The sequence below is a fragment of the Arachis ipaensis genome, chromosome B7, assembly GCF_059453495.1.
Source record: "Arachis ipaensis isolate K30076 ecotype BB chromosome B7, ASM5945349v1, whole genome shotgun sequence".
In the NCBI taxonomy this organism is placed as follows: Eukaryota; Viridiplantae; Streptophyta; class Magnoliopsida; order Fabales; family Fabaceae; genus Arachis; species Arachis ipaensis.
The window spans coordinates 17,827,201-17,837,936 of record NC_142442.1 but is presented as its reverse complement, the minus strand read 5'-3'; the positions used below and the strand labels follow the sequence as shown (position 1 = coordinate 17,837,936).

The window sequence follows — 10,736 nt, the reverse complement described above, 5'->3', positions numbered from 1 at the left end:
AAGTATTTTTTTAACTGTAACTATCTGTAGTTACTCTAAACATTATTCCTATTTATTAGAATATTAGTGATACAATTAAAAAGTATATCACCAACTTTGCAAAAGAGACCTAAAAAGTAAAAAGTCGGATATTATGGTGTTACCATTTATGGCAAAGAGCCAATTTTTTCTGTTCAAAAGTGTCATTTGAACCTCATCACAATCCATAATGGGCACTAATATTAAAAAAAAACATTGTTTTTCTTTTTTTTTTTTCTCTCCCTCCTACTTAATGTGGATATTTTGTTGAATAGTTTACCATTACTTTGATATATTTATGTATTTCAGTATTTTATATATTGCCGTGAGTGAATAACAATTTATAAATAGTCGGCTCTAATTAACTAATTGTATCTTTCTTCTCTTATCTAGAATTCTATATATAGTTTTTTTTCTCTTTTCTTTTTCTTTAAGTAGGTGTTTCAATTCTCTTCTTTTCTCTTCTATGTTTATGATTGATTATCTTTTATATATATAAAATCTATTTTGTGGAGTATGATTTTTAATTCCTTTTGTACGTATTTTTACTGCCCTTGTTATGATTGATTTTGCTATTATTCTCCTTAAAGTTTTTTTTTAATTTTTTATATATAAATTATATATAGAAACGCATAGAAGTAGGGATGTCCATTTGATACTTAAATTATAAAATTTCAAACACTGGAAAATGGTAGATTAAAAAATAACTATTGTTTTCCAAATAGATGTATGGAAAGTGCTTTTTTGGGTGATGGATAACAACTACTTATGGTACGGCATAGGATAGAGGAGTTCAAGCTTATCCAAACTCCATGCCAAGTTGCCAACTTCACATTACACGCACTCTCCTTGAACTTCCAACTTATATTAGCATATATTCTTTTATTTCTTAGTACTAACTTGTCATTTTCATTTATTGTATCATCAATTTTTTAATATTTTTTATGATATTTTATTAGTATAAATATTAAATTATTTTTAACAAAATAAATTTTATTAAATTATACGTATAAATTTTTTAAAAAATGAATATAAATTATATTAATTTATATATATAAATTTTAATAAAATTTTTTTTATAAATATAAGTGTAAATTATTATTGATCAAATACTAATAAAAGTAATAATATTTATTAGTCATATAATATTATTCGATAAATTTATAAAAAAAATGAATTATATATTAAAAGCTTAAAAACACAATTATGTTATTCAATTGCCGTAGAGGAATATTTATGAAATAATTAAAAGGCATTGCCAAATGAAAGTTTTTGATAAGAACTAGTGTAATTTATTTATTCTCCTGGAAAATTTAAATTTACGATGATAGATAGATATGATGGCACTAATTATTGAAATGATGAAATAATATTTGTCAAAGTGCCATATTTAGGTAAACTAGGTGGCCTTTAGATGGATCGTAGGGTGGGTGTTGAGGTTAGGGGGACAAGAAATATCAAATCCGGATAAAGCCGAATCTTACTAAATATTTCTATCTGGAAAAGATTTCTTATCTCACTAAAAATAAACAATAATTTTTTTTTTAAATTAGTCTTATCCAAATGTAGCATCTTAGAGCTTTGCTTATAAACCATCCAAGTCTCTTGTGCTATACACCAAAAAAATAAGTACTTGTGATTCCATTTAAAGGCACATCTTTAGAAGAGAGAAAAGAAAAAGTGAGTGTGCATTTTCACACTTACATTTGTGTTCTTATTTAGAAAAGAAACTAACTAAGGATTTTGTTAAGAGCATATAGTTGAAAAGTGCTACTATGGTTGAGAAAGCAGCAGCTCATGAGATTGGTGATGCTTCTTCTTCTTCATTTGGGTCTGGAAATTCAAGTGATGATTCATCATTAGTGATGGAATCTGATTCATTTGAAGAAGTGATGTCTCCTTCTTCTTCTTCTACTACTTTTTCTACTTCTACAAATGACCCATTGAGTGATATGTCTAGTTTGTTTCAACAACTTCCCATTAAGTAAGTTTCTTTTTCTTTCTCTTCTACCTTCATTCAAGTGATAAAATCGTTTCCGAGAGCTAAAGTTTTTAAATACAATGAATATGATTAGTTTCTCAAACTTCTATATATTATACCATGTGTTTTTCTTCTACATGCAAGAGCTTATTAGACTTCAAAAAAACATGTATAATAACACATATTCAAACTAATGTTATTTTTGGGTTAATGGTTAATATTTTTTTAAAATCTCAAATTATGAAATAGTAGTATACCAACAAATGGTAGTGTTATAAAAATGGATTAACTTAAAGATATATGGATGTACAAAAATATATGTTATGAACTCTAAAGAATTAGTCATCAAATAAATTATTTTATATATATATATATATATTCAGAAATATTTGGTAACTAAAAAAAATTAGTTAAAAACAGCTATAATTTACTTTATTTAACATTATATATTATATTTAATATATATTATACGGATAATTAATTTAATAACTGATTTAAAATATACGTGATATGATTACGATTGATTTTATTACTGATTTAAAGTGTACACGTAATATAATTGATCTGCGTAATATTATTGCGAGTTTTGTTTTTACTTCAAAATTGTTTTCTCAAATTTGTTTATCTTTAATTTAATGAATGATATTAATAGGAGGGGGCTATCAAAGTATTACGAAGGAAAGTCACAATCTTTTAGTTCATTAGCAAAAGTAAGGAGCTTGGAGGATCTTGCAAAGCCAGAGAACCCATACAACAAGAAGTTGAAATCTTGTAGAAGCTATGCACAGAAAATGGGAGATGATGATGATGAGAGCCATCAAGCTTCTAATTATAATAAGAGAGGATTGTTGCATTCTTCAACAAGTTTTTCAAGGGCCTCATGTTCTTCACTTATTAGTTCAACAAAAAGGGTCAATGAAAATAATAATAATAATAATAGTAATAATAATAACTTCATTGGTAGTAGGCCACCTATTCCACCTCATAGGTCTACTGGGTCTACCACCATCCCTAGTCAAACCATTTTGTTAGTTTGAAAGGGATTTTATTAAAGTTGAGTTTTTTTTTTTTATTTCTGTTTTTTTTTTTTCGTTTTTTTTTTGTTAGTTAATTAAAATTTGAGAGTTAGGAGTTTGGTGCTTGTTATTTGGGATCATATGATGTTGATTTAACTAGCTAGTTTCATTGTCAAAGAAAATTAGAAAACCATAAAAAACTCCCAAGAAATCAGAAGCTTGAGAATAGACTAAATTGTTCTTTTCCTTCCTTCTCTTTTTTCGCCTTTATAATCACTTAATTATTTTGCTACTACTCACCCTGTTTTTCTTTTGGCCTCTCTCTCACTCCCTCTTTCCACTTTTTAATTTTAAGGATAAATTATCAACAATATATTTAAATAATTTTGATCGTTAATAAAAATACATTTAAATTTGATTATCGATAGAAATGTTCTTAAATAATTTAAAATCGCGACAAAAAATTTCAATATTAAATATGTATTGTCAAAAAATATTTTAGATATTGAATTTTAATACGATTTTTTATAAATACAATTAAAAAATGAGATATTTTTATTTTTAAAATTTAGTGATTTTTTGTTAAGTATATTTTTTTGTGATTTTTTTGTAATTTTTTTGTTAACAATCAATAATATTTTTAAAAAGTCACAAAAAAATACATAATGAACAAAAATTTATTAAATTTTATGAATAAAAATATTTCATTTTTCTAATATTGCTTACAAATAAATATCAAAATTTAATTTTTAAAATATTTTTTAAAAAATATATATTTAATGTTGGATATTTTGTTACGTTTTTAAATTATTTGAATGTATTTTTGTTGATAGAAAATTTAAATGCATTTTTGTCGGTAAAAAATTATTCGAGTGTACTTTTAATAGTTTATTCTAATTTTAATATTCAATTAATAACTGTTTTTTAATGTTATTAAAAATTTGAAACTCGGTATATTTTATCATAATGTAAAATCAGATATCAGCAAATTAAATAATCAAAATTTTAGTACATAAACCTGTCTCTCAAATCAATAGTTTTAAACTTTTTACTTTTTGAAATATATAAATAATTTGTGTTCCACATAAATTTCAATGCAAATCAGATTTTTCAATTTATATATATACATATTAGAAAAAAAATCAAAATTTATTTTATTTAACATTTAGTGATTATTTAGTTACTAAATAAGTAAATATTTTCGATATACAAAATTCACGACTCAATCGTCATGAAATTTAAAAAGCAAAGTTCTTTATCAATTTTAAAACTTCTCAAATCTAAAGATTAAATTTTATAATTAAAATAAAAAATAATATTCATAAAAAAAAAATACACCACTTTATCATTACAGTGTATTACATGGACGGTTACTCTATTTCTAAAAAAATAGGCCCTCTCTCTTTTAGAGAGGTAAAGCTTTTAATTCTTATGTAATAATATTATGACATCGTTTAATTTGACGTTTGTGCATTATTAAGCTTCTTATCTCTTAAGATTAAATGTCTATAAAATTGTATGCAAGCTCGTAGAAATACATGTTTTTATGGTTCAACTTCTTTTTTCTGTTATGCTTTTGCTGTACGAGTACGTAGAGTAAAAATTGTGCAGAAGTGCCATGTAAAATTGTAGATTCTTTAAAATTGCGATTCTGCCAAAAAATATATCTCAAAAAGAAGAGTGGTCTAAAACCTTGTTTTTCATGTATATCTTGGGATAGGGGTAGGACCCTCCCCATATATACACTATCAGTAGGACGGGTCCCATAGGAGAGGTCCCTTTTTCCGAAACTTTCTTTTCCAGCTGTCATACAGCTGGCTGCCAGGAGGTAGGTATCCAGGTTACAACCCGGGCGCGGGGTCCGCTTAGTCGGTTGGGTGGGTCGGGTCGGACAATGACCCAGCCGGGTCGGGCCAGAACAGTTTCTCCAGCGCGCCGGCTGTGGCCATGAGTGCCATAGTTGGCGCGTTATGCTTTCCTTCACGTGTCGTCGCCTGGTCGGGCTGCTGCTTGGTTGTGGTGTGGGCGTGCCCCCTACGAGCGAGTGAGGCTCGTCGCCTTGAGGGAACGTCCCACGTCGCCTCGATTTCTGCGCCGAGCATTTAATGCCATTGATGATTGATTTAAACCCCTCGTGAAAAGTCGACTATACCCTTGTCTTTCGCGCTTCTTTACGCGTCAGTTTCCTTTTGGCTTCCCTTCACTTTCGCTTCCACTTCTCCACTATCATCACATCTCTTTCGCTTTCTCCCATCACTTCCCAAGTTCCTTGTTGCGAATCCTTGCTTCGTCCAAATCTCCCCCAGCTTTTCAGCCTCCTTCAATCATCAGTATTATCCTGGTAAGCTCATTTTCCCTTCTCTTAATCTAGATAGCTTTGTTCTGTTGTTATGCTGCTTGCTTTTCCATTTTCGATTCTGCATGCGCATTGTTCATTTGATTGAGTGCTTGAATAGTTTCAGTACATAGGCATTTAGGGGGGTAACCATTCCAGGCTTTTGATGTTAGGCTTCGTTTTTTGAACATAGATTTAGGCTTTGCTTAACTGTAGGCATTGGGTAGGCAAACTATGGAATCTGGTGTTAGCGCCGGTCTCTCGACCTCTTAGACTAACTTTGAGTGGTGCCCCATTGTAGGTATGGCCCAACGTCCTATCATGAGGGTTCCCGCCGTGAGGGCGCAGCCGTACGACCGATATGCCTGGATGACTTCGGATGTGAAGGAAACCCCCACCCAAATGACCCTAGAGGAACTTGACGAGTTCCGACAAGCCGAGTATCTCTGTGGAGGGGGCGACGAGGAGGCCAATTACCAGGTTTTCGTCCCTGCCGCTAACGAACGGATATTCCAGCTAAACCTACACTCTTCCCGGATCTCCGATTGGATCTGGATGTACAAGGTGATGTTCACCCACCTAGGGGTTTGCATCCCCTTCTCCCCTTTTCAAATGGCGTTGCTTAACCGCTGCGATGTGGCGCCATCTTAGTTGCATCCGAACAGTTGGGCTTCTATCCACTGTTTCGAGATGGTGTATGAGTACTTAGAGCTGCCGGCTTCCGTCAAGGTATTTTTATTTCTTTTTACCTTGACAAATCCTTCTAAAGAGAGGAAGGCTAAAAAAGGCTTCATGTCTTTCCGGTCAGCCCAAGGTCGGAGGATCTTTGGCCTGTTTGAGAATTCGTATCATGGTTTCAAGGATAAATACTTTAAGGTTCGCCCGGCTGAAGGTTGGCATCCCTTTTGGTTGACGTTGGAGAGAGAACGTCGCATCCCGACCTACTGGAGTTTCGGGGCGGGAGCTAATGCCTTTACCAAAGTGACGTACAAAGGGTTGTCTCTCGAGAACAAGAGGGTCGCCGACGTGTTGTTGGCCGTTTTCGGGAAGAATCATGTTAATTCCCATCTCCTCATGGGTGATCGGGACATGGCTAGGAGTTATATATGTGAGTAGTCGTTTAGTGGTGTACCCATGTTTGCCATTACCCTTGTTTATTCAACCGGTTTAACGACTAACTAGCTTCCATGTTTTGTTTCAGTATCGATGGCTGGCGATTAAGTTGGACTTGATGCTTTGTTTAATACATTCCTTGCTGATGATAGTGATGATGCCTTTGCCACTCCTAACAACGAGGTGCCTCCCAATGATGCCATCAAGGCCAAGGCTCACTCACAACCCACCCAGGGTGAGGTGATTGGGACCAGTGCTGGTCCGGGTCCCCCAACCAGAGGTCGAGGTGGAGGATGAAAAGGTGATTGTTATTCACAACCCAAGAAAGAGGAAACTGTCTTCTAGCCCTGAGGGAGTCCTTACGGTGATAGAGAAGAACTTCGATGTCGGGAACTTCATTGATTCCCAACTACTCCCCAGCACGGAGGACTTCTTCCACGGTGGGGATCTCTCCTCACAGGCCAGATGGATGTACCGTACTTTGCTCTGGGGAGCCGCCATAGCAGAAAAGAGGAAACTGCCCTGGCTGGGGCGCGATCGCTGGAGAACAAGATTGAGTCATCTGTCCAGGCTAATAACAAGTATAAGGTTGAGGTCAAGTCACTCCAGGCACAGCTAGCTGAAGCCGAGGAGAAGATTAAGACCTCTGATGCTGCCGTAGCGTGTCTTACTAAACGAGAGCTTTCCTTGGAAGGTCAGCTCAACGCCGCTCAAGGTCGGTTGAAGGAGCTTGAGAAGGAGCGTGACGAGGCTCTTTCATCGGCAACCGCAGCCAAGACCGAAGCAGCAGATCTGAAGAAGAAGTACAACGAGACCGTGAAGCAAGGTAAGAATGCCATCCTGATGACCGAGGAGGCTATCAAGGTTCAGGTGAAGCTGCTAGCTCCCGACTTCGACTCCTCTGCCGTTAGCGTTTTCAAGACAATCCAGCATGGCAAGCTAGTTGATATTCCGAAGAAATGATGTGAACTCACTTGTATTTTTTTTTTTGGATCTTGTAATTTGTACATCTTTAAACACTTTAGTAGTTTTGGCAAACTTGTTCATCGTTTTGTTGGTATGCAACAGACTGTTTATTCCCGCTTTGTTGGTAATTAACGTGTTTTATGTTTTTTTACCGTTTTACTGGTAATTAGCTATCCGTTTATACTTGCTTACCATTCCGTTGGTAATTAATGAAGCCAGGTCATGGCTTTTACCGTTTTAGTGGCCGTCTATTGTGGCGTTTGCCACTTCAGTGGTTCTCGGGGTGATCAGTCTCGGGATACCGTGTCGTTAAGGCGTCGGTTACTTCTACTTGGCAAAGTGACTCAATTAATAAGTATGAAACAATTAATTAACGATAAAAAAGAAGACGATGAATTCCAACTAAACAATTAATGGCAAATAGTCCAAACATAAAGTAATATGGGTCTTACTAAACCGGTTAGTTCGGCGCTAGGAATAGAACCTTCTTAGGTTGCTCGCGTTCCAGGTTCTCGGCACTTCTCTGTCGTCCAATCGTTCCAGTTTGTAAGCGCCGTTGCCGAGCACCTCCTTTACTCTGTACGGGCCTTCCCAATTTTCCGCCAACTTTCCTTCCCCTGGAGTCGGGAGTCTGACATCGTTGCGCCGTAAGACCAGGTTGCTTTGCTCAAACTCTCTCTTGAGTACTTTGGCGTTGTAGCGTAGGGCTATCCTTTGTTTCAACGCCGTCTCCGACAAGTGGGCCATCTCTTTAGCTTCATCCACCAAGTCCTTTTCTACGGCCTCTTCTATTCCACCCAAAAGTAGTCGCGGGCTCGGTTCTCTGATCTCCACGGGTATTATCGCATCCACCCCATAGGTGAGCTGGAAGGGCGTCTCCCCGGTAGATGACTGCTGAGTTGTGTGATAGGACCAGAGAACCGAGGCTAACTCGTCTACCCATGCTCCCTTCTTTTGGTCAAGTCGCTTCTTGAGGCCTTGTAGGATGACCTTATTCACAGCTTCGACTTGGCCGTTGGTTTGGGGGTGCTCAACAGACGAGAATTTCTGCCTTATGCCAAGGCCGGCGAGAAACTCTCCGAATTTTTTGTCGGCAAACTGTGTCCCATTGTATGAGATGACGACCTCTGGGACCTCAAACCTGGCTATTACTTGTCTCCAGATGAACTTCCGACAATTAGTCGAGGATATGCTGGCCAGCGGCTCGGCCTTTACCCACTTGGTGTAATAGTCGATGGCGACAATTAGGTACTTGACCTATCCCGGTCCGACCGGGAAAGGCCCTGACAGATCGACTCACCATTGTGAGAATGGTCGAGAGGCCATCAGTAGACTTAGCTCGGTCGCTGGCACTTTGTGGAAGTTGGCATTCTCCTGGCATCTTCTGCACTTTTTCACAAACTCTTTGGAATCCGCCATCATTGAGGGCCAGTAATATTCGGCCCTAACGAGCTTCCAGACTAAGGCCTTCCCCCCGATGTGGTGACCACAACATCCCTCATGGACCTCCCTTAACACGTAGTCCGTTTGGTCGGGGCGTAGGAACTTCAATAGGGGTTGGCTGAGCCCTTTCTTAAACAGTTGGCCTTGTATTACTGTATACTTGGCCGCTTCTCTTCTTAGTGCCTTTGCCGTCTTGTCGTCATCCGGGAGCTTACCCATTTCCAAGAAATCAATGATTGGGTCCACCCAAGAGGGTGGGTCGGGTGCCCGTGTTATATGCAGGGTCACCGTTGGTTCTTTCACTAAACCTTGAATCAGAGACCGGTTGCCTGTTCCTGCCTTTGTGCTCGCCAATTTTGATAGGAGGTCTGCCCGAGTGTTCCTCTCTCTCGGAACGTGTTGCACCGTGACCTCGTCGAACTCCTCGCTCAGCTTTTTGACCCTCTCCAAATATTTCTGCAATAGTGAATCTCTGGCTTGGTACGTTCCATTGATCTGGGAAGTCACAACTTGAGAGTCGCTACACACTTCTACTCTTGTGGCCCCGACCTCCTTTACCAGAACTAGGCCACCATGAAGGGCCTCGTATTCCGCTTGATTATTGGACACCGGGAATTCAAACTTGACCGATTGCTCATATACGACTTCGGTTGGACTTTTCAGGATGATCCCTGCTCCACCAAACGTTTGGTTGGAGGCTCCGTCTACAGGGAGCTTCCACCATGTGCTCGGTATCTTAGGAGGGCTTCCCGTTACTTCTACCAGGAAGTCAGCCATGGCTTGGGCCTTGATTGCATGTCTGGGTTCGTACTGCAAGTCATACTGAGACAGTTCGATTGCCCAGGTCATCATCTTGTCCGCCAGATCGGGTTTTTGGAGTACTTGGCAGATTGCCTGGTCCGTCCTGATGATTATTTGGTGTCCTTGGAAGTACTGTCGCAGCCTACGGGAGGAGGTCAGGAGTGCATATGCTAGCTTCTCCAGCTTACTGTACCTCAGCTCCGCCCCTTGTAACGCCTTACTTACAAAATAAATTGGTTGCTGGATCTTTCCTTCTTGTTGCACCAGGACTGTTGCCAAAGCCTCATCAGTTATTGCTAAGTACAGGTACAGTGCCTCTCTATTCTTAGATTTCCCGAGGACAGACGATGTCGAGATTATATCCTTGAAGTGCTTGAAGGCTTCTTCACACGCCGGGGTCCATTCGAACACTATCCCCTTTTTCATCAAGTTGAAGAATGGCAAAGCTTTGGCGGCCGATGCGCCGAAGAAGTGGGATAGTGCGGTGACCCTTCCCGCCAATCTCTGGACGTCTTTTATGCATCCCGGGCTCTTCATTTGTAAGATCGCTTCACATTTCTCTGGGTTGGCCTCCACTCCTCTTTGGGTTATCATAAACCCCAAGAATTTTTCGGCTTCCATGGCGAAGGCGCACTTGAGCGGGTTAAGCCTCATGTCGTGCTGCCGAAGAGATGCGAACACATTCTCTAGATCACCGATGAGGTCCTCGGCCATGGTGGTCTTTACCAGAATGTCTTCTACGTACACTTCTATTGTCTTGCTGATAAGATCGCTGAATATCTTGTTCATTATTCTTTGGTACATAGATCCTACGTTCTTCAATCCAAACGGCAGCACCTTATAGCAGTTCGTTCCCCCTGGCGTTATGAACACCATCTTTTCTTCATCTGGTCGGTGCATCGGTATCTGGTTGTAGCCAGAGTATGCGTCCATGAAACTCAGATACCGATATCCCGCAGCCGCGTCGATAAGAGCATCAATATTAGGGAAGGGGAAAGAATCCTTGGGGCACGCCTTGTTAAGGTCAGAATAGTCCACGCACATTCTCCATTTTTCGCTGGGC

The 10,736-nt window shown here is 38.4% G+C and overlaps 1 protein-coding gene across 1 annotated transcript; it reads left to right on the top strand.

The window, feature by feature from the left end:
- The first annotated feature begins 1,569 nt into the window (after positions 1-1,569).
- LOC107610045 (uncharacterized) lies at positions 1,570-3,155 on the top strand. The gene is made up of 2 exons (XM_016312113.3): positions 1,570-2,002; positions 2,652-3,155. Exons 1-2 carry the CDS (start codon positions 1,794-1,796, stop codon positions 3,034-3,036), a joined length of 594 nt encoding a protein of 197 aa, XP_016167599.1. The 5' UTR covers positions 1,570-1,793; the 3' UTR covers positions 3,037-3,155.
- Positions 3,156-10,736: the final 7,581 nt, after the last annotated feature.

Bases quoted from the DNA above. Each gene is read 5' to 3' on its own strand.
- LOC107610045 (XM_016312113.3), top strand. From the start codon at position 1,794: ATGGTTGAGAAAGCAGCAGCTCATGAGATTGGTGATGCTTCTTCTTCT. The intron at 2,003-2,651 runs GTAAGTTTCTTT...TGATATTAATAG, and splicing joins TTTCAACAACTTCCCATTAA to GAGGGGGCTATCAAAGTATT.